Consider the following 24474-nt stretch of genomic DNA (forward strand, 5'->3'; position numbering starts at 1 on the left):
TAACTGAGGCAGGCACTGGAAACATTACCTTCCCTTATATGGTATGTGCAATAATCAAATTCAGAGAGTTAAAAAACTACTTAAATTACTTTATTACTAAGCATTAAATTACTTTATTCCTAGTGGCCTAACTTGGAACATATGGGGTAGTTTTTCCAGACCCATTTATTCCATTCTTTAATAAGGCTTTTGAGAGGGTTAAAAAACAACAACAAAAAAAGCTATCACAGTGAGTTCAATAAATATTGAAGAATAAAAAGGTGAATATTATTTCTACTGGCATGGGATGATTCTACTCATTTGAGTAGAATCATAAATCTTGCTTGAAGTGTGATCTAGAACAATCTCCTACTCGGTGAGAAACAAATTATTAATGGAGTTTAAAAAAAATAAAATCTACTGGCTGCTTCGTGTTCCTTGGAAACAAGTGAGGCAGCTTCCCTAGTTTGCAGCTGGAATGAGCAGTGAACCTTGAAAAAGCAAAAGTCCAGCCTTCATCAAGAAAGCATGGGAACAAGGCCTAGGCAGGATGAAAGTGACTGCCGGTGTACTAAAAAAAAAAAGGGAAATTAAAGCAGATCCCCATAAGAAGGACTAAGGTAGAAAGGAGAAAAATAGAGGGGCTGAACCAATTTGGGTATTTGGGTTATAATATATACATGGAAATGTCAAAATGAAACTCACTGTATAGTTATCTTATACAAACAAAAATGTCTTTTTTTTTTTAAATAAAAAACGGAGAACAGGAAGGTAAAACAAGTCCTTCCTGTGGGTTGGTACTGGTAGGAGGTGAGCGGATACAAGGAAAGGTGCAGGAGGTGAATATGGTGGACATATAATGTACTCATGTATAAAAATGGAAAAATGAGACCTGTTGAAACTATTCTAGGAATGAGGGGAGGATAAAGGAGAATGACAGAGGAGGTGAATTCAAATATAATAAATTCTAAGAACTTTGGTACCCCCAGTATAACAACAATAAAAAAAAAAGCTTTAAAAAACTAAAAGCAGATGCCTTCCCTTCTGATTCTTCAAGAAGTAGGTCATCAACAGGAATAAGCATTGATAAAAATAAATGAGAGCGAAGAAGAAAAAGAAAAGAGAGTTCTCAACGATATTTCTTTCTCTCCTTTTAAAGTTAATACTCCCAAAAGGAGCTAGCCAATATCATTCTTGGTTAATGCAGTCACAGAAAAAGCAGGCCCAGGATGTAAAATAAATAAGGAGAGGGGAAAGGCACCCCTGGGCGACTCCAAGGAGGGGAAGGAGAGGGCGTGAGGGAACTGTCTGACTTTGCATGCGTTTGGTCCTGGACGATACTGGGATGACCGTTGGCATTTCCCCCAAGCTGTCTAGCGTGGCGGTGGAACCGCCTGTCCTATTTCGTAAGACCTGGAGAAAGCGGGGCAGAGCAAAATGCTGTGGCCCTTCCGCAATCTGGGGCTCCGGGGGACACTCGGCATCTGTGCGGAAGGCTCGCTCGCAGCTCAGGCCTTCTACAGACTGACTCCAGGCAGCGCTGGCACAGGCGGTCCTCTCCCACCAAGCGGTCCCCGGGAAAAGCCGCGCCAGGGTCAGGCGGGTGGGCGTGTCCCCGCCAAGCACGCCCCGCCCCCGGGGCCCGCCCCTCCCCGCCCCGCCGTCCTAGGGCCCGCGGACCTCGCTCCAGGACCCGAGCCGGCTGCTCCTGCTGCCCTGCTGCTCAGAGATGGAGCGGAGGGCGCGGAGCTCCTCCAGAGAGGCGTCGGGCCGAGGCGGGTCCCCCCCGAAGGAGAGCAGGAGAGCGAAGGCCGATAGGGGCGGCCGCGGGCGCCGGGAGGCTGGACCCGAGCGGCGGAGCTCCCGGAGGGCGGGCAGCCCCGGGGAGCCCCGAGTCCCCGCCGCCACCGTGGTGGACGTGGACGAGGTCCGCGGCTCCGCTGACGAGGGCACCGACGTGGGGGCGCTGCTAGAGAGCGAGCGGCCCGAGGAAGGTACCGGAGGGCAGGTCACGCACCTGGGAGGGGGAGCCGCCTTGCCACGGGGTACCTAAGGGATGACAGATAAGGTGGGAATGAGTCACCCACCAAGGGGACAAAACAAGAGCAGATTGCTGGAGGCTTCAGTTTGGGGAAAATGAGGGGATATCAGCACCCCCCAAGTGGAGGAGACCAAGGTGTATCAAAAGAAACTCAAATAACAGCAACTAAATGCCGGCCGACCGTCTCAGGGGTCAGCCGTGGATGAGAGGGGTTGGGGGGGCAGGGAATGTGGTCCAGGACCAATCGAAGGAACTATAAAGGACCAATGACCAATGCAAAGTAACTATAAAGTTGGTCACGAAAGGGCATATAGACACCTAATGCAGGTAAAGACACCGACGAGCTAGTAGCCTTGAGCAACTATGTGGCTTATTCTCCCTTTATCTCTACTTACCAGAAAAGCAATGGCTCAAGTAGTAGAGTGTCTAGCCAGCAAGCATGAAGCCCTGAGTTCAAACCTCAGTACCAGCAGAAGGAAAGAAAGGAAGGGAAGGAAGGAAAGGAAGGAAGGAAGGGGGGGAGGGAGGGAGGGAGGAAGGAAGGAAGGAAGGAAGGAAGGAAGGAAGGAAGGAAGGAAGGAAGGAAGGAAGGAAGGAAGGAAGGAAGGAAGGAACTTACTTCACGCTTTCTTTGGTATAATCATTTGTGATAAAGAGCAGAGGGGGCAGAGCCAAGTACAGAAAAGCCAGGCCTGAGTTTAAATTTCAGCTTGCTACCTGTGCGAAGACCCCCTCACCATCTATCTAATAGCTAAAATACCTGCCTCAGAGGGCCGTTGTGAAAAGAAAATGAGATAAGCCTCCCAAAGCACTTTGTACAAAGACCATGTTCAATCTCAACTGAATCCTTGCCAGCTACGAGACAGACGGTCAGGTCAAAGTAGGGAATGCAGAGAAAGGTGCCCTTTTTGTTTCTGGAGGTAAAGCAACTCTTAAGAATAAATGTACCTACCTTCAGGCATTTTTATAACTAATGAATGGAAGAAAAATTTTTGTCATTACTTTAATTAGAAGAATGGCAGATATTTAAGGAAAGAATAGCAAGTTACATTTGCTCTCTGCTGACTATGAAATTTTAACATTTCATATTTCCTGGTTGCCAGCAATGCTGTTTCAATAGACATGTTCATACTCTTTACCTAAATGATAAACTTTTGGTCATTAAAGGACTGTTGGTGTCAGTGCTACAATAATGTGAATTGCATCAGTAGGGTAGGCATTTATGGAGCCCCGTCCACGTGTCATGTACACACTGGGTGTTTTACTGAGTTATTTAGTCCCTTATCACACATGAGAAAACATGCTCTAAGAGATTAAGTAACTTTCCCAAAATGTACAACTGAGGAGTGGAGAAGCCAGAAATCAGAGTAAAACTATCAGACTAAGTGTCCAACCTCACTCCATGCTGCCCCAGTCTCTGGTCAGGGTCCTGGCACTACCAACTAGCTGTGGCCTTGGGCAAGTAGTGTTACTTTTGTGGGCCTTAGTCTCTCCAGCCACCAGAGCAGGAGCTCCTCAAGTGATGGGTAAGAAGTCCCATAAAGAATGAGGCAGCCATGCGGGGCCCTTGCCTGGGATGGCTCCCCGGGAATGGGGGATAGAGGGAACATTCTCTGCTCTTTTTCACCCAAAGGCAGGCAACTTAGGACTTGGTTGAAAAGGAAAGGAGTCTCATCTTACAGAATCTTAGGGATTTTTCAGCTATGTGTAAAAGCTCTCCCTACTTTCTCAATTAATGTTTCATTATTTGCTTAAACCAAATTACATATTCAAGCAACTCATTCTAAGAGAATAGTATTTTGTGGGAAAAGCTTCAAGTTAGGTTTGAGTATAGAAATTAGTTTTCTACTCACAGCCTTAACTACTGTATGGGGTGTGTGGATGTGTTACTGGGGATTGAACTCAGATCCTCATGGCTTTACCACGTAAGCCACACCCAAGCCTGTGTAGGTAGGAATTGCAAGGCCTTTCTTCACTTACAAAAATTAATTTTGTCTGTATGTGCATTTAGTTTTACTTGTCATAATTAACACTAGCAACTGAAATACATTTATAAACCAATTAAAATGACAATGATAGTGTTACTCATTGTCCTTGAAGAATAATATTGAAAATCAACAACAGTATTAACAGAGCAGCATTTCTCACAGTAGGGTCCATGAGAAATAAGTTCCATAGAACATCAATGAGTGTTCTTAGAGAAAACATTACCTACCTGGTCCAAGGTTTGGAAAACACTAGTGTGAACAAACTAAGAATGCTTCTGGACTGTAGTGACTCTAATGACTTCCAAATGAGCACTGAGAACACCAGGAACAGATACAATGCCTGGTATTTGCTAAAGTTGTTTGTCCAGGAAATTTCCCTTGTGGGGCTTCCCGTGGGATTAGTATTCTGTAGGACAGCCTGTAGGGTTTGTGCTGTTTGGCTTACAGGTATGTCCTCCAAGTGATCTGCACATCAGCCTGGTGATGACTTTTCCACATATGGAATTCAAATTCTTAAAACATTTAAGAGACATGGTCTTGCTGTGTTGCCAAGGCTTACCCCAAACTCAAGTGATCTTCCTGCCTCAGCCTCTGTGTAGCTGGACCACAGGTTTACATGGCCATGCCAGGCTTAGGAAATGACATTTTTGGGTTTACCAATTAGTTACCCTTTTTTTTCCCCATCCCTTAAATGTAGACTTTTAAAATTATAAGTTTTAGTCATCTTCTAGTTCTCTATGAAATTTTTAAACTGACAACTAGAATCCCTTTGGCTGGTTTCTAGTACCTAGAGATTAAAATTCTTTTCTTAATGTTTTTATTAGTTTATATTAGTTGTACAGGGGGTTTCATTGTCACGTTTCCATATATGTTTGCCGTGTGCCGTGGTTAGATTCATCTCCTCCATCATGTTCCCTCCTCCCTTCCCCTTGTTTCCCCTACTTAAAATAATATCAACAGGTTTCATTGTTCTATGCTCAAACAAGTATATAAAGTATGTGGACCATATTCACTCCATTTGCTCCCCCCACATTAACACCCACCCCCTAAAAGAACCTGTTTTACATTTCTTTCATTTTTTTGAGTGTATATTCATTATTCAAAGGAATTTCAGACATCAGGGCAGGCTGGGAATGGGGAAGTTATTAATTGGAAGATGAGCCTTTGGACACTTCACGTAGTAAAACCTGACCAATGTAAAGCATGGTACAGCGGCTCCATATGGATATGTCCTTTCATCCTTATGCTAGAGATATGAAGTATATAATAATATATATATGTATGTATATATATTAAACTACCTTATGAGATAGTTATAAGATAGCATCTCCATTGTATAGGTGAGAAAAACTAGGTTAAAAGAGCTTCTGTGCCCCGCTTAAGGTCATCTGTGGACATGAAATGGTGAAACCAGAACTGGAACCCATTGGCAATCTGGTCCACTGTTCCCCACTGCCTGTTCAGGGGTCTGCTCCACCTTCCACTGCCTCACGCAGATCATACTCCAGGCCCTGGGAACTCTGACCACTCTGATGTCTGGTTCCTTCCACTGTTTCCAGAAACATCTCCAACTTCTCTGACCCCAATACCAAGGACTATACTAACAAGTGATAAGGTTTCGATATAATTCTTTTTTTTTTTTTTAAGGTACCAAGACCTCTGGTTTAGGAGTCTGTGAGTGGCTTCTTGTCCTCACCTCCCTGCTCATCATCCTCCTTACTTTTCCTGTTTCCATCTGGTTCTGCATCAAGGTGAGTTTCCATAAAAACCCAACAGGCAATTTCCTGGTGCCTCTCACTGAACACATCAGGCCACTTTCAGTCTGTGTTTGCTATTTGCTGTCACTCTGCCTGGAATGCCCTTGAGCCCACATACCCTCCAGGAAAGCTCTAACTCATTCAAGACTGGGTTCAAATGTAACTGTGAAGCCTTCCTTGATTCTCCAACTGCTATTCCCTCCCCTGTGCTCCTGGGTCAGTCTTATTTCACTTCATTCTAGCCCTTACAACATACATAGTATTTACTGAGACCCCATCTCTCCCATTAGTCTGAGAGGCCCTTCAGGGAGGGGCCACAGCTAGTTCACCCACACTTGGTGACACAAGACAGGCCCAGAATAGATCATGATATCTGCTTGATATCATCAAGTACTGCAGGAACCTCAGGCAACTTCCACAGACCATGAGGGACAATTCTCTGACCCACAGATGGATACATATGCTAGTCACTGATGTAAACGAAGTCCTATGTTAATTCAGCAGACACACACTGAGGTGGAATTAGAAGTACAAGGGGTTTCTTGGGGAGCATTGCCCACATATAGTTAAGAGGACAGAGGACAGGATTAGAGAGAGGAATCCTTCAGTGATGCAGGCACAAGTCTGGCACTTGTGATATGAGAAGAGGTTGAACAGAAAGAGCCTCAGACTATAGTGCACCTCTGAGAAGTTTTTACCTTTCTGAAAGGGAACTCCAGGGCAACGTTTGCTTCACAGGAGTCACACTATGGGCAGAATGGCCCACCCCTGGTACCCCGCCATTCTTTGTCATTTACTGGAGCTGCCTAGGAAGATCAAGGCCATGGCTGGAGCAGTACAGATGCCAGTGGGGCATCGCTCACAGTAGACAGTAGCTTTTCCCCTTCTCGCCCTCCCTTTCCCACCTTCCTTCTCCTCCTCCTCCTCCTCCTCCTTCTCCTCCATGAAAGGTTGTTGGATTTTATCATATGCATTTTTTGCATCAGTTGAAATTATGGCATTTGTTCTTTATTCTATATTGATACGATATGTTATATTTGTTAATGTTGGGATGTTTAAAAGTCTTTTCTATAGTAGTTCGTTCAGGAACTTTGCATCTATTATTCATGAAGATATTATTCTGTAGTTTTTTTTGGCGATAGTTCTGACTTGCTTTGGTGTCAGGATAATATTAGCCTCAGAATACATTGGGAATATTTTCCTCAGATTCTGGGGAGTTTGGGGGAGAATTTGTGAAAAATTGCTAATAATTTCTCATCAAATGTTTGGCAGGGACCAGCATTGAAGCCATTTGGTCTTGGCTTTTTCTATGTGGGAAGTTTTAATTTTTTTAAGTTATTTTATTTTTTTCCCAGCTTTATTGTGGTATACTTAACAAATAAAAGTATATATATTTAGTGTACAGTGTGATTTTTGTTTTTGGTTCTGGGGATTGAAACCAGGGCTTCACATAGTCTAGACAGTTGCTCTACCATTAAGCTACATGCCCAGCCCTCAAAGCACTTCTAATTTCCCTGTGATTTCTTCTTTGACTCACTGACTAAAGTGTTATTTCCACATATTCATGAATTTCCCAAATGTCCTTATTATCAATTTCTAACTTAATTCCATTATAATTAGAGAATATGCTTTATATGATTTCAATCCATTTAAATTTGTCTTATTTTATGGCCTAGCATATGAATATCCTGGAAATGTTTCATGTTGTGTTTGAGAAGAATATGTATTCTGCTGTGTTGGGGGAGAATTATGTGTAGATGTGTTAGGTATATTTGTCCATAGTGTTCAAATCTTCTGTTTTCTTACTGATCTTTCCTCTAGTTGTGCTGTCCATTGGTGAAACTGGGGTATTGAATTCTCCAGTTATTATTGTTGAATTATCTGTTCCTTCAGTTTTTTTGGGTTTTGTTTTCATGTATTTTGGAGCTCTGTTCTAAGTGCATAGCTGCTGATCATTGTTACACTTTCCTAATATATTGACCCTTTTGTTATTATACAATGTCTCTCTTTTTTCCTTGCCTTAAAAAATCTTACTTTAGGCCAGGTTCCAGTGGTTCATGCCTGTTATTCTAGCTACTCAGGAGGAAGCGATCAGGAGGATCACGGTTCAAAGTCAGACCAGGCAAATAGTTCGCAAGACCCTATCTCAAAAATACGTAAGACAGAAAGGGCTGACAGAGTGGCTCAGTGTGTAGGCACTGAGTAAAGCCAGTACTGAAAAAAAAATCTATTTTGTCTGATATTAGTATAGCCACTCTTGTTCTCCTTTAATTGTGCTGTGTGTGATTTATCTTTTTCCATATTTTTTTTACTTTCAATCTACTTATATCTTTGAATATAAAGTGTTTCCCCTGGACAGTTTATAGATGAAATCAGACTTTTCTTCAAGTGTGATCTACGTTCCTACATAATTTCCAAAGTCCAGTACTAACTCAGCCATGGTTTGTGGAAAGGTTCTTGTGTCTGGCACTTAAGATGGTAAGCCTTAATAAACCAATTAGGTAGAAGACACAAAATCAGAATTAGGCAGTTACTTTTGAGCAAGATCTCAAAGAAGTAAGATTTCCCTTCGTCTCTGGGAAGAATTTGATTTTTCCAACAAAGAAACAAGCAACGCTAGAAACCAGCAGCTGGGAATTGCTGGGATATGCTGTAGGAACCAAACCCTACCATTCACTTTTACTCATTGTTTCAACAAATAATACAGTAGTTATTAGCCTCATAAAGATGTACAAGACATGATTCCTGATCTCATGGGACTTACAATAAAGTAGTAGAGCCTGTTTCCTTAAGAAGCGTACTTCAAAATGTGTTTTTTTGTGTGTGTGTGTGTATGTTTCTTTTAAAAGTCTTTTCATTACATTTTTATACAGATGGTCCTTAACTTACAATGGTTTGACTTACTTTTGCAATCTTACGATGGTGTGAGAGCAGTACACATACTATAACTGTACTTTAAGTTTTGAATTTTAATGTGATAAGATACTCTCTCAGTGACAGCAGCAACAGTGACCTGCATCTCCTAGTCAGCCCCGACATCATGAGAGTACATGACTGAGTCTCCTTGTACTGTATTGTTAAGCTATGATGTTTGGTAGGTCTGATGGATTAAATGCCTTTTCAACTTAATGATGCTTTCAACCCACTCTGGGTTTATTCCTTCCTCGTAAGTTGTGGAGTGTCTTTTGGCATTGAATGCTTACTATGTGTCAGGTTTTTGTTTTGTTTTGTTTTGTTTTTTGCTTTACTTGAACTCAGGGCCTACACCTTGAGCCACTCCACCAGCCTTTTTTATGATGGGTGTTTTCAAGATAGGTTTCATAAACTCTTTGCCTGGGCTGGCTTCAAATCAGTATCCTCCTGATCTCTGCCTCCTGAGTGGCTAGAATTACAGGTGTGAGCCAGCAGCGTCCATCATGTATCAGGTATATTTTAGGCACTGAGTCAAAAAACTTAATTCTATATCATTAAGGAGTTCACAGTCTTGTGGGATGTATATGTAAACAAACAGACCAAATAATTTAATGATAAATAAGCAGTAGGTCTCAGATTCTGATACTGGGCCAGAAAGTGAAGTTTAGTTTTTTTAAAGTAGTATGTAGCATCTACTAAAATTAGAACAATACAGAGATTAGCATGGCCCCTGTGCAAAAGTGACATGCAAATGTGTGAAGTGTTCCATATTAAAAAAAAAGACTATGTAAATAATAATATTTCTTTCTGCTCTCAATTTAGTGGAACATTGAATCCCAGTTTTCTCAAGTTGATTTCATGGCCAAACCACTGAATCTCAGAGTTTATTTTCTTTTCCTGCTAAACAAAATAAACCATTTAAAGACAATCTCTTTCAATATCAATAAAATATTGTCAAAAAATAATGTGCAATAACTTTATTGTACTTCTCTTAGACTATTTTATACAGAAAATCTCCTTTTTTTGTCATTTCAAAATACCCAGATACTTTTTCAGGGCACACACAATTTGTCAAGATCCATGAGAACTGACAAATTAAAATCTGTTCAGATCATTTTGAAGCAGCCTTAAAAGAAGTCACAAAAAATCAAGTGGTATTAAAATATGCTCCCTCTTTCTGTTACATAGGTAATGAGTGATATGTACAAAAGCTAATAATGTAGACGTCACTGCAAAATACCAGATTAAACATGCTCTGATGAGATTTGATTTAGGGAAATTAAATTGGACCTAGTAGAAACATTATGTTTTAGTGTGGAGAGTGGATTATGCAAAGCCTATGAGAACTGGACAAAAGCAAGGTGAGATGCAGCTCAGTTGCTAAGATGTCTATCTGTAGGCTGAGATTGGTGCAACCCCAGCCACAGAACAGCTGCTTTTCCTAAGTTGTTTATGTTCAAAAAAGTAGGAGCTCAGATTTCTTCTGTTACAATGTCACACCCCTCCCCGAGAACCACTGCTCCACACTGTTTACCATTGGATATAAAAGACTCACTGAAGGAGGACGGGAGGCTTTTGCTTTGGGCTTTTGCTTTTGGCTTTTTGCTAAAGGGAAAAGAATTGCTGAAGGGGGAATTACTGAAGGGAGGATTGCTGAAGGGAAAAGAATTGCTGAAGGAGAATTGCTAAAGGGGAATTGCTAAAGAGGGGTTGATAGAAAGTCTGCACCAAGAACTTTATACATGGGCTTTAGAAAAGCTAAGCTAAAGAAAATATGGGACAGTGCAAGTCTGGGGGCAAAGACTTTAAGAGAGATTATGCTAAAGAAAAGCTAAGAGAAAACATGGTGCGAGTCTAAGGAAAGAGACTTTAAAGAACAGAAAAGAAGACTTTAAAAGCAAGATTTTAAGGAAAGACTTTAGAAGTAAGGTTTTAAGGAAATGTAGAGGAGTAAGGCCTTAAAGAATAAAGATAGAGATAAGAAGCAGAGTAAATGAAAAGACTAATAGAGAAAAGAAGCAATGAGGGTTCTGCGTCTCCACCCGAGTGTCTGACACACCTGATCCCACTTTCTGTCTGTCTGTCTATCCCGTGTCCTTTCTGCATCTCCTGTTGCCACCCAGTTAGGTTCAGTAATAACAAGGGAGCAAGAAAAAGCTTGCTCCATTTTAGATAATCACAAGGTCTTTAATCAAAATTCTATCCCTGTGCTCAAACATTAATATGGTGAATATGCTTTTCATTGACTTCTGAAATTATACACTTACTAAGTCTAGATTTTCAAATGTTTTAATGTTAATAGGAATTTGTTCCTAGTTCTCAGAACAAATGATTTCTGATACATAGGATCATTCTCATGGCATTGTCCTTTAAAGACTTTATTTTTTATCTTTAAGTGATTTGAAGTGACTTACATTCCCCTTTAGGTTGTACAAGAGTATGAGAGAGTAATTATATTCCGACTGGGACATCTGCTTCCTGGACGAGCCAAAGGTCCTGGTAAGACCAGTTTTGGTTTTGGCTTTGTTTCAGCCATTGTCCCTGTCCCATGACTTGCCAGTTTCTTCAACTGATTCATGCATATTATAGCATGGATCTTAGATGACAGGAAGTCACTTGATAAGTGATAACTATTTCCATCTGTTAGTTATAATTCAGGTTATTAAGAAATTCTTCAGAAAATATCACTACTAGGGTCACAGGTGCCAAGAGAGAAGATGGTGTAGAGAGCCCGACACCAGGACAAGGCTGACTGAGATAGCAAGTGAGTTTCAGACTCGCACTGGGGATTGGTCTGAGGACAATAGGTGTGGTCAGTTATATGAATTCTCAGAGAAAAGCTGAAGTTGTCCAGAATCCAGGGGCCAGATTAAATCATTAAAGATAGGCAAAGTTCTGAATCTAAATGACAGCTAAATTGGTCTTTAGCTGGTAGAATTTAAGAGGGTGGATTGAACCATTCCTGTGTTTAAGGCACTGTGATAACTCACAGGCACATGAAGATGGATGAGTCAGACATGGTCTCTGATCTCTAGGACCTTAAAATCAAGAGGAAATCTAAGCTGGTTATGGCAGACAGAAAAAAGATGGTTAGTTTACCCTCAAAAGTGTTTCAGATGGAATAACCAATTATATTGTTACATGTTAGCTACAACAAAGACAGTATTGGGGCAGAGGTAGGACTTCCCAGTGGTTTTTCTGTGTAGTTGGAGGCTAAGAAAAGCAATGCAGTGTACAACCTGACTCTGAAAAGGTGAGCTCCAAACAGTCTTCAGCTTGCTATTCACCTTAACTTATCCCACCCTCTCTAGGTCTGTTCTTCCTTCTGCCCTGCCTGGACACCTACCACAAGGTTGACCTTCGCCTCCAGACCTTGGAGATACCCTTTCATGAGGTAAATCAAATGGGAGCTTCTGCTTTCTCGCTACATTTCCCATGGTCTAGTTCCCGACTCTAGCCCAGGGAAAAGTGACTGTGTTCAAAAATAGGAAAGAAACTAGAGATGTGTAGGAATTAAGAACTTTTGTTTATCACAGGAAGACAACCCACAGAGTGAAAGGCCATCTATGGAGTGCGAGACAATATTTGTGAGAGGTTAATATCCAGGTTATATAACAGGTTTTATTAACAACAAAAAAGCAAACAACCCTACTAAAAAATGGATGAAAGTTAATGTTACGTGTCAAGTAGACCATGTTTGTTTAGCCTATATTTAGGTAAGCACATCTGGATGTTACTATGTAGGTATTTTTTAGATGATATTAGTGTTTAACTCAGTAGAATTTTGAGTAAAGCAGATTATTCTTCAGACTGTGGGTGAGCTCATCCAATCAGTTGAAGGCCTCAAAAAAAAAAAAATCCCCACAAGACTGACCTCCCCTTGAGGAGGAAATTCTACCAATAGACAATATCAACTCTTTCCTGGGTCACTAGTCTGACAGTTTTGGACTTGCTACTTCCAAAATTACATGAACTGATTCCTTAAAATAAGTCTATGTATAGGCACACACACACACACGCACGCGCACACACACACACTACTGGTTCTGTTTCTCGGAGAACTCTCATAATACAGATATTTCTCCAAAAGAAGATGAAGGTATACAAATGGCCAATAACATGTGAAAATATGATTAGCATCACTCATTGCTAGAGAAATGCAAATCTAAACATGACCATACCATTTCACACCTGGTAAAAGGGCTACTACAAAAAACACACCAGAGAACGACAAGTACTGAAGAACATGCAGTGAAATCAGAACACATGTCCGCTGCTGGAGGGAATGCCACATGGTGCCACACTGTGAAACGCAGCTGTACAATGTGCAGCTTCTCATTTTTTAAAATATTACTATGTGATCTAACAACTTTAAAGAATTGAAGGCAGGGCCTTGAAGAAATGCTGGTGGGCCCACGTTCATGGCAGCAGTTTTTATAATAGCCCCAAAGTAGATGCAGCCTACTGATGGCAGAACAGACAAACAAAATGTGGTATATCACCTGTGATGGGAGATGATCTGTCCTTTAAAAAGAAGGAAACTGACGTGTTCTGCAACACGGATGGACCTTGAGGACATTATGCTAAGTAAAATTAACTGGTCTCAAATTCTGCATGAGTCTGCTTACGTTAGGTGTGTAGAGTAGTTAAAATCATGAGGACAGAAAGTGGAATAGTGGCTGCCTGGGGCTGTGGAGAGGGGGAATGGGTAATTATGATTTAATGAGTTTCAGTTTTGTAAAAATGAAGCGACTACTAAACCATACACCCAAGAGATACATCTAGCTGGGTGTGGGTGGCTCACGCCTACAAACCTAGCTACTTGGAGAGTGAGACTGGAAGGATCACTGTTTGAGGCCAGCCCCAGCAAATAGTTCTCAAGCCCCCATCTCCAAAATAACCAGAGCAAAATGGACCTGGAGAGTGGTTCAAGTAGAATAGTGTCTGCTTTGCAAGCACAAAGTCCTGTATTCAAATCCAAGTCCCACAAAAAGAAAAAAGAGAGATACAGCTAACATGACTGAACTGTACCCTAAAAATGGTAAATTTTGTTATGTATATTTTACCACAATTTAAAAATTTACAAGCTGAAAAGTCAAGATAACATCCACATTTCTCTCAGTGATTCAGATCTACATAGCTTTCCTAAATTGTCTCCCACTTTCAGTCTGAGGTTTATTCTCTTTCTTTTGGTAAATGGAAATTATGTTTTTAAAAGTGCTTATTTTAGATAACAAATTTGAATAAAAGGAAGAAATAAAACTTACCTCTAATCTTGAAGAGATATTTTGACAGAGTTCATAGCAGCATTATTCATAGTAGCTCAAACATGGAAGCAACCCAGGTGACTATCAACAGATAAATTCATAAGCAAAATGTCTTATACACATATGATGGAGTATTATACAGCCTTAAAAAGGAAATTCTGACATTTGCTACAAAGATGAACATTGTAGTAGTAAAATAAGCAATCACAAAAAGACAAATACTGTATGACTCCACTTTCATGAGTACTTAGAGTAATCAAAACTATAGAGACAGACAGTATAATGGTAGTTTTTTAGGATCAAGGGGGAGGAGGGAGTGAGCAGTTATTGTTTGATAGGTACAGAGTTTTAGTTTTACAAAATGGAAAGAGTTATAGAAATGGTGATAGATGGTTGTATGGCATTATGAATATATTTAATACCTCAGAGTTATATAGTTTATAATGGCTAAGATGGCAATTTTGATATTATGTGGATTTTTAACACATTAAAACCACTGGGAACATACACTTACCCCTAATCCTACTACCATAGACACCTGTTGATGTTTTGGAGTATATCCTTCCAGACTTTCCAATGCATGTGGCTATATTTATAGACATAGATATTATTATACCATATATAGTGTTTTGTAACCTGCTCAATAATATATTATGATTATCTTTCATATATGAGTTACACTTCTTTATTTATTCATTTAGGTGGGACTGGGGTTTGAACTCAGGGCTTCAGGCTTACAGAGCAGGTGCTCTACTACTTGAGCTACACCTCCAGTACATTTTTGCTCTGGTTATTTGGGACATGGGTTCTCACAAACTATTTGCCTGGGCTGGCCTCAAACTGCAGTCGTCCTGATTTCAGTCTCCCAAGTAGCTAGAATTACAGCATGGGCTATCAGCATCCAGCCACTTCTTTACTTTAGATGGACACATATCATTTTATTGTGTGAATCACAGTTTATTCAGCCAATTCCCTGTTTTTTATTATAAATCGTTTCTAGTGTTTTATTCTGGTAAACAGTACTGTAAATAACCATTCTTACAAGTGAAACCTTAAAACATTCCTATGAGAAATGTCTAAAAATGGGAATGTTGAGAGCAGGCTTCTTTTTAAGGGCTTTTGATGTGCATCTCTAAATTGACCTCTGGTGTGCATGTCAGCAGGTGACATATGACCATGCTTATTTTCTAGTGCACACCTCTCTTTTAGCAAACTTGTTTGGCACGTGTTTTGAAAGACCTGATATAAAGTCAACAAAATGTCTTCTCACAAGAAAGTGATTCTTGATTTTTTACAAGAGATCTACAGCAGGATTCCTCCTTCCAGTTGTTGAGTTCTAAAGTATTTTGGTTTCTTTCTTTCTTTTTTTTCCTTGTTTCTTGAGCCATGGTCCCTTTGTTGCCCAGGCTGGTCTTGAGCTCCTGGGCTCAAGTGATCCTGCAACCTCCACCTCTTTCGTGCTGAGACCTGTACAGGCAAGCACTGCCTTTAGTATATTTAATAGAAACTCCACAATTTTCAAAAGCATGTTTATTTTAAATCAAGGCTAGGCCAGCTACTCTTCTTTCTCCTTGTTATGACCATACTCCGAGGGGATTCACTTTGAATGCATTTGGTGTCTCCACATGGGAAAGCAACTCAGGAACCCAGCCTGTCACCCAAACTGTTTCCTGCCTAGGTTGTGACCAAAGACATGTTTGTAATGGAGGTGGATGCCGTCTGCTACTACCGAACGGAAAACGCCTCTCTTCTCCTCAACGGTCTTGCTCACGTGTCCAAAGCTGTCCAGTTCCTTGTGCAAACCACCATGAAGCGCCTTCTGGCACATCGGTCCCTCACTGAAATTCTTCTGGAGAGGAAGAACATTGCCCAAGATGTAAAGGTACTTAGAGAAGTGCCATGTTGAGTACGCTGAAATATCTTTTATTCATTGTTTATTGGCCATTTATCAAATCTTCCCATGTGCCAGGTTTTGCGGTTGAAGATGTGGATCCCTTAGGGAGCTGATAGTTAATTAGGAAGTTGCCCACTTGACCCTGGCTCAATGACAGTCACCTGTCTGGTGCAAGATTTGGCTCACAACCCCACCCCTACAATCACACTGGTGAGTGGAAACTCACTGTGTAGCACTCACTTTGGACAAAGTGTTAGGAATGACTGCTGGCAGGAGTGGTGGGGCCAGCAGGGATGGACCCAAGGGGCTGGTGGGATGCAATAAAAATGAGGCATGGTTCTGGGGAGCTTACAAGTCTAGCTGGGGACATGAGCATTGTGTGCACAAAGTTGAATAATGGTAAATTCAAATAAGACTCTCAGAGGCAAGAGGCAATATGCCACTCAACCTTTTATGATTAATACATAACCCATTGTGTAGATTAAATTGTTTGGGAATTAGAGGAGAGGAGAAAAAGTGAAAGCTGCCTCCCAAGCAGCCTCATTGAGCCCAGAGGTCACAAGCTTAGTAGTCTCATCCATGGCCAGGGTAGACACCTTTGACTGTGACCAAGACAAGTAGGCAAGAGGTATTCAAAAGACATAGATTGAAGAAGCAGGATTCCAGGCAGCTGGTCAGCTAAGTGGCAGTTACCACAATAAGTAAACCTATCATTGAAGCCATGGGGGCGCCCAGGCCTAGAACTGAGCTAGGTGGTGGTAAATCAGATGTAGGAGGAAAGCGGGTCTCTAAGAGAGGGACCCTAAGAATCAAAGGCACAGATAAAGATTGTGCTTTATGGGACCTGAGCAGCCACTGATATGAAAAAACACAGGGTCCAAATGTTTTGATGTGTTATTGATAAAACTAGAATTAGTATTCTGATGGAAACAGGAAGAAGTTAGAGAGAAAGAGAAACAGGGAAGAGAAAAACAACCAGAGGCCACACAGAAGTTGCTGTGCCATTTAACAGCCATTCAACATGTTTCCAGTGTCCCCTTCAGCCTCATCCCAGTTCATCCCTCTCCAAATGACAGAGGGTAATGTCCAGGCTGTCAACATTCAAGCTCACTTGTGTTCACTGATTTATAATTTGTGTATTTACACATCTGTCTCCCCAAATTATGAACTCCATAATGACAGGTGCCATATTTTATTCATTTCTTTGTCCTCAGCACCTGGCACTGGCTTGACATACAGCAGACAGATAGTTTGGGGAGGAATGAGGAAATGATCCACGGTTGTAGGGTTGTAGCCTGACCTCTTACCATCCAACCCCCCACCCCCACTTACCCCAGCCCTCCAACTCACTTAGTGTTTGCCCAGACTTCAGTAGGCCACCCTGAAGCCATTTCTGCTGCATGGAATCTTTCCCTTTTCTCCACAGGACAAGTCTTATTTGTCTTAAAGATAGCCCCTCCTCTGTGATGCATGTATCCACATTCCTTACTCCCACTACCTGCCCCCTCCCCGAATACTCGGTTTTCTCAAGTCTCAGTGCACTGAGGTTACTATTTATCTAGCCATGAAAGACTTATCAGCAACTGAGTTTAAAAAGAGGCCGTGTGGGCCAACAAGCCCAACCCCTGCTTTCCAGAACCCACAGTTAATTTTCTTCTTATTTCAAGCTTTAATCGTGGAGGGCAGGCAGGGCTAGGAAGCAGGGGGACTTGATGCCACCAGCAGTAGGGAGAGAGAGTACCCTAGAGGTGTCAGCCACTTGACAGGGAAACCAGATACACTGGTTCTCTAACAATGTGTTTTAAATCAGATTGAATAGACATACCATCTATATGGGTTTCCTGTCACTTCTGTAACAAATTACCTCAAACTTGGTGGCTTAAAGCAACATGAACTCTTTCAGTTCTGAAGGCCAAAGCCCAAACTCAGTCTCACTGGACTCAAGGCGAGGTGTCAGCTGGGCTGATTTTCTAAGAGTAGGATCCAGGTTCCTGCCTTTTCTCTGGATCTGAGAAAAGTGGTGTCTGCCTTCCTCAGCCCCTTCCTCCCTCCATCCATCTTCATAGTGCAATCCCCTTCTCTGCTCCTGGAGTCAGTCTCCCTCTGCCTCCATTTTACAAGGACACCTGTGATTGCATCCAGGGCCCACCTGTATGGTACAGGTCACTGTCCCCATCCCAAGAGCCTTTGACTTAACCACATCTGCAGTGTCCATCTTGGAGTAACATTCTGGGGATTGGGACATGACATCTTTGGAGACTTCCTTCAGCCTGCCACACCATCTTTACTTCCACAGATGATTAGTGAGTGGCACTGGGCAAAGATGAACAAAAACAAAGCGGGCAAAACTCTGCCCTACTGAGGCCTTTCTTTGAGGAGCACCATAGAACCCAAAGGAAGGCAGCTTTCGGAGACCATCCCCCTTGCTTCCTGACCTTCCAGGCACTGGGTGGACTCTGGATGTGTCCGGGCCGTTCTGTTAAAATTGCCCTGGGTGTACTCTCAAAGGAAATGCCACAACTATCAGTGCACAGGTGTGCGCTCCTCCCCTTGGATTCTTACTGACATCTCAACTCTTCCCTCCACAGGTTGCCTTGGATTCAGTGACCTGTATTTGGGGAATCAAAGTGGAGAGAACAGAAATGTGGGTAGGAAAATAAACCAGGGAAATATTTTGGTTTCATTTAAAATTTTTCATTTGAAAAACTGTGGCCATATTGGTACAATGTGTTTTTTCCTTTTTTATAAAAAAGAGGGAAAAAAATTACCTAATGTCTCATAGCCAGAATACAAGCACTGCAACATTTGGGTAAATTACTTTCATGGTTTTTTCACTACGGATTTAAAAATGATAAAGTGCACATAAAATGTACCATTTTAAACTGTACAGCTCAGTGACCTTAGCATATTTACACAATCATCACTACCATCTGAATTCAGAACATTTCCAAAGAACCCTGCATTTATTAAGCAGCTCTCTACCTCCTCTCACCCTCAGCCCGGACAACCACTAATTTCATTTCTGTTTCAGTGTTATCTGCCTATTTTGGAGATTTCATATAAATGGTATCACAGCATGCAGCCTTTTATGTCTGGCTTCTTTTCACTTAGCATAATGTTTCAAGGTTAAGACAGGACTGTAAAATAGGTTCAGTGTTTGGGGGGAGTGGGTATTAGTGGAAGGGGAGGGTGAATGAAGGAGATTAAGGTGAGGGTATAAGGTTGATAGATTTCATATACTTATATGAAATAAAACAAAGAAACCGCTTGCAATTGCTCTAAATGGGGTGGGGAGGGGGAAGGGGAAGACAGAGGATGGGTGTGATCTAACCAATATATAATATAAGACTAATTGGAATTGTCACAATGAATCCCCCCATATAATGAATATATCCTAATAAAAATTATAATTTAAAAAGAAATATAAAAAATAATATTTCCAAGCTTTAGCCATCATGTAGCATGTATCAGTACTTCATTCTTTTTTGTGGTCAAAACATATTCCATTGTATGGCTATATAAAATTTTGTTCATCCATTCATCAATTAGCCACTTTTTGACTGTTATGGAATATGCTGCAATAAACATTCACTTGCATGTTTTTGTGTGATTTTTTTTTCTCTTGGATGTATACATATGCAGAGTTACTGGATTACCTGGCAGTTCTGTAACTTTCTGAGGAACTGCTAAACTATTTCATCCATGCATCTTTGCTAGTTACAATCAAGGTAAAAAGACAGTTTTGTATCTTTTATGCAGTGCACTAAATCATTCTTATTTGGTCAACGCTGCTCTTTTCAAAATCAGTTCTTCTCTTTTATAAACTTAGATGAATTTCCCTCATCTTTGTTATTACTTGTGTGGCTGTTCAAGGCTGTTTTTCATTGTTCCCATTTAATGGGGGGAGGGGTTAAGTTAAATCTTAAGTGGGAAAAATGACCACAACCTGTGAACACAAAATACACTGTGAAGAGAAAGAAGGTCCTAGCCCCAGCGCAGCGTCCACAGTGAACAGTACTACTGGGGTGCATAAGAAACTGACCTTGGACGTGATTGTCTGTGCTGTCTTCTACCTCACTTCAGGGCTCTAGGGACAGCACAGTCTGTTCAGTCGTAATTTTCAGTCATGGAAGAGCAGTAGAGAGGGTGGCAGGTCTGTCAGAAAGCCCTGGCTGCCAAGGTCACTGCTGCTCACCTTCCTGCTTGCCTTCTGTCTTTTCCAGTAAGGACGTGAGGTTGCCAGCCGGCCTCCAGCACTCACTGGCTGTGGAAGCTGAGGCGCAGAGACAGGCAAAAGTGCGGGTGAGCCAGGACTGAGACTCCATCCTACCCAGAGGCCTGCCTTTGAGGAGCACCAGAGAATACACAGGAAGGCCACTCACAGACAGCATCCCCCTTGCTTCCTCACCTTCCATTCATCCAGGCGCTGGGTGGCAACAGGCTGTATCGCCGCTGTTCTGTTAAAATTGCTTAGTGTGTTCACAGCCTTGGGAGGGACGCTGCTCCCTGTCCCTGACATCACTGCTAACAGGGCCACTTCTTGAGGCCTGTCTTACTCCCTTCTTAAAAGGATCTTCTCCCTCCTCAGCCCTCTTGTCTTGCCTTGACATCTTTCCTGGGTGAGCTCAGTCACGAGTCACCTCTAGGTCAATGAAGCAAGGAGGCAGATTACTCTCAAAGAACAGAGTAGGTGAAGAAAGTTCCCTAACTTCATTAAAGGATCAATGGTTTGGGGGCATTCGGGGAGGTGGGGAGGAGGAAGTGGTCCTCTGGCAGGGTTGCTTCTAGATCTCTGAGCCTAGTCCTCTCTGCCACTTTCAGGTGGCATTTGGCTGGTGAGCTTGGTGCATTCTCTTCTGAAATGCTTACCCATTTGTTTTGGGTTTTTCTTTCTGGGGAGTGGGTGGCAATAACTGGGATTTGAGCTAGACAGGTGCTTTACCATCTGAGCCATACCCCAGCTCTTCCTTGTTTTGCTTAGTTTTTCAGATAGTGTCTTGTGCTTTTGCCCAGGACTGGCCTTGGATGGTAATCCTCCTACCTCTGCCTTCCAAGTAGCTGGGATTACAGGCGTGGACCACCACACTTGGCCTTTACCTATTCATTTTTTTTGTTTGTGGCAGTACTGGGGTTTGAACTCAGGGCCTTGCTCTTGTTTTGCAAGCACTCAAACACTCAAACCAAACCTCCAGTCCTACCTATTCCTTTTGACCCAGTTCAAGCTCACCCTTTCATAATTCTATCCAGCTTTTTCTCTAGATGGCAAAATTGTACCTATCTGTCAATTCCACCAGACTATTAATAACTCATAACTCCCTTGACATTTTCTTTACTTGATTGTCATGACCTGTGACAAACTCCACCTTAAGCTTTGATTGGTAGCTTAATCTGTCTCTCCAGCTCAAGATCCTTCAGAAAAACGACTGATTCTGATCTCTGTGCCTAACAGTGCCTGTGCCTAGTAGACACACAGTGCTTGTTGGCCAAGTGGCAGTGACTTAAATAATCCCTTTGCTTTTCTTCACATCTGCATTCTAGATGATCGCGGCAGAAGGAGAGAAGGCTGCCTCTGAGTCCCTGAGGATGGCGGCTGAGATTCTATCAGGCACCCCAGCTGCTGTTCAGCTTCGGTACCTGCACACCCTTCAGTCGTTGTCCACAGAGAAGCCTTCCACTGTGGTTTTACCTTTGCCATTTGATATGTTAAATTTCCTGTCTCCTCCCAGCAACAGAACTCAAGGAAGCATCCCCTTCCCTAATTCCCCCAAACCTGTTGAGCCACTAAATCTCAAAAAGAAAGACTCTCCCATGTTATAGAGGGAGAGACTGTAAGGGGACCTGCCATATAAAGCCACATCCTGGAGTGAAGCATTGGGTCCTCCCTTCCTGCCCTTCTTTAATTGCCAAATGGAATCTCCCTTTGAATGTATGATGTCCCAGTGCAGCCACATACATGAGAGCACAGTGGAATGATTGAGGTAATGAAGCCATCTAGCAAGTTTAGGTGGATCAGAGTAATTATGGGAAAGAGCTTTAGTCAGTACCCTAATTTAGAAAGAATTTTGAATATAGATGTGGTTCAATTTTGGCTTCTGAAGACTTACTTCAAGGTCTTTGTGGCTGGTATAGCCCTTTCTGTGAGCCCCAGTCATTGTGCTTAAGATGGTTGTAATCCTGTGCCTAAGATTCAAGTTTCTCTCCACCTGCACTACCAGTTCGTCAAGGCATGTCTTAATAGTATCTCCCACCATACTCAGTCTTCTGGCTCCACCCCATGTTCCTTGCACCATACCTGATAGTCGCACTGTAGTGACACCTATGTTCCTAGATGGAAGAAAAAGAGGTATACTCGGGTTAGATATAAAATTTATACCTAATTAAAGAATTTAAGTGGGATACTTTATATGGAGCTTCCTTTTTTTAAATAAATAAGGGGCAGGTGAAGTGGCTCAAGTGATAGAGCACCTGCCTAAGTGTGAGGCCCTGAGTTTTCCCAGTACTGTAAAAAAAAAAAAAATCAGTAAAAGGACAAAAACTGATATGTATATATATAAACATCTGAGGAAGAATCACTGTAAACAGGGAGCTAAGGAATGATGTACTGTTAGTACAGAATTTACCAGATTATTCATTTCTTCAGTTACAGCATTGTATAATCTATATATGCTCTGAAGTATTCTTTTCTTGTATAAACATTTCCTAATACAAATGCATTCCTATAATACAAGTCTTATTTCCCATTAATTTGCCTTAAAAACTAGAAATGCATATCTATAGAAAAGCCAAGTAAATAAGAAAGTACACCTAAATGTACAGCAAATTCTCTATAAAATCAATAACATAAAACACTACTGATACTGATAAAATGTTACTCAAAATGGCAATTTCTACATTACTGTCACAGGGAGAGATGGGTTGGACTATCAAGTGCCTCACTACTTTGTTCTCTGCCTTTCCTACTGCCTCTCATATCTTATTAATGGAAAAGTCTCTATTCCTAAGGACCACCGTTGGTCCAGCATACCAGCGAGGTATGCTGAGAGTGCTGAGTGCAAGGTCCCAGCAGCACAAGCTTCTCTTGATCTCCAGAAGCTGCATTCTCACTGGTTACTGGCCTTGCAATGATATGTGGAGGAAAAACTGGATAGTACAATCCAAAACTATGATGTATTCTGGGAAACGGTTTCTCTGGGATTTGCATTAATAATAATAATGTAATACTAATATAGTAGTTGATAAAGGGTGTAATGTTCTAATTCAGTTTTGGAGTTGATTGTGAACAATGTCACATGGCCACAAGAATCTGTAGTAGATTCTATGACAGTGGTATTCCAGGGCATTCAGGGATTGATGTGATGTGTTAACCCTCTGGCTGATCTAGACTGCCATTGATTGTACAGAGAGATAGCTTAGGGCAGGTGTGTTGTAGGCTGTTGGGCTTGAAATCATCAAATTTCTTGGGACATCAGGTGTCCCAAGCTTTGAAGTCCCTCCTTTGAATTTCAAGAGCTACCCTGGCTCACCATTAGTAAGCAGGAAAAAGTTTTGATTTTGAAGTCTGTACTTCCCTATCTGGAAGGTTGAGCAGGTCATTCTGCCAGTGTCTCTGCATTGCACACCTGTGGTGGGGGGCATGTACAGATAGCTCTGAGTAAGTATGCCCCTCCTTGCTAGCTTGCTTCTGTAACAACTGTTGCTACAGAACTGCGAGAGCTCCAATGCCCTGTAGAATTCTGGCTTTTTCTGAGTGCATTTGCTCAGCACTTGAGCTGAAAAGTAAAGGATGCGGGGGTCAATCCTTTGGGCTTAAAGAGTTGCAGCACAGTAGCTGGGATCTTGCATTCTGCTGTCAAATGAACTGCTTTTACTTCAGGCTCTGTCACTGAACTATCTATTTAACCCTGGAGAGGGTGGCTGTCCTAGGACAGAACCAGCCTTAGAATGTGTTCATGTTTGAATCTCACTATATTACAAGGACTTGTTTCAAAGTGCATAGCCATTTGGGATCATAGCAGAGCAAAAGCAGGGCAGAAGAGAAGACTTTCTCCTTTTGTTGGGTGACACTTACAGCCAGAAATCAGGCAGCCTCTTTCTCTTTCTTGGCTATGTTTGATTATTTGGATAACCAGAATAGAAAATGGGAGATAAGTTACCGGTATATATTTGCAAACAGCACAATCAGTTGGGCATCTGGGTGGGGGCTGGAGTAAGCACATCTTGCCTGCCAGAAAGCAAGACAGGACATGGAAACCGTTCATCTTATCTTCATACTTTTCCAATGTGTTTCTCACAGCTGGCTGAGAGGTGGCTTAAAATACACCTCTGCCAGATCAGGCTGTCATGGAGGCCCAAACCCTGCAAATATGAAGGTGCCTTCCAGATAGGCAGAAGCCATGACAGCTTTTCATTTGTCATTCAGGAACAGGAGTGCACTGCTGTATACTGAGGCTGCTTAGGGGATCTCTGGAAGGCTACTCTTAGGTGTACCATTTTAGACTGGTTGCTCTCATAGGAAACCTGCTCTCTGCAGTGAATCTCTGAGGTCAGTGGACTTGCTTCGCAATCCTAAATGAGGAGATTGCCTGGCTAGAATAAGTTCTCCGTTTTTCTGAGGCAGAGATAGAAGTTCTGATGA

The 24474-nt window shown here is 41.9% G+C and overlaps 1 protein-coding gene and 1 non-coding gene across 2 annotated transcripts; both read left to right on the forward strand.

Annotated features, from left to right (window-relative positions):
• Positions 1 to 1655: 1655 nt before the first annotated feature.
• Positions 1656 to 22418, forward strand: Nphs2 (NPHS2 stomatin family member, podocin). The gene is made up of 8 exons (XM_074047345.1): positions 1656 to 1973; positions 5656 to 5759; positions 11105 to 11177; positions 11990 to 12072; positions 15624 to 15827; positions 18428 to 18483; positions 20063 to 20141; positions 21378 to 22418. The coding sequence occupies exons 1-8, from the start codon at positions 1709 to 1711 to the stop codon at positions 21654 to 21656; spliced, it is 1143 nt and encodes a 380-aa protein (XP_073903446.1). The 5' UTR covers positions 1656 to 1708; the 3' UTR covers positions 21657 to 22418.
• LOC141414356 (U6 spliceosomal RNA) lies at positions 9346 to 9453 on the forward strand. The gene has a single exon (XR_012439408.1). It is a non-coding gene; the product is annotated as a U6 spliceosomal RNA (small nuclear RNA).
• Positions 22419 to 24474: the final 2056 nt, after the last annotated feature.

Source organism: Castor canadensis, chromosome 11, assembly GCF_047511655.1.
Source record: "Castor canadensis chromosome 11, mCasCan1.hap1v2, whole genome shotgun sequence".
Classification (NCBI taxonomy): Eukaryota; Metazoa; Chordata; class Mammalia; order Rodentia; family Castoridae; genus Castor; species Castor canadensis.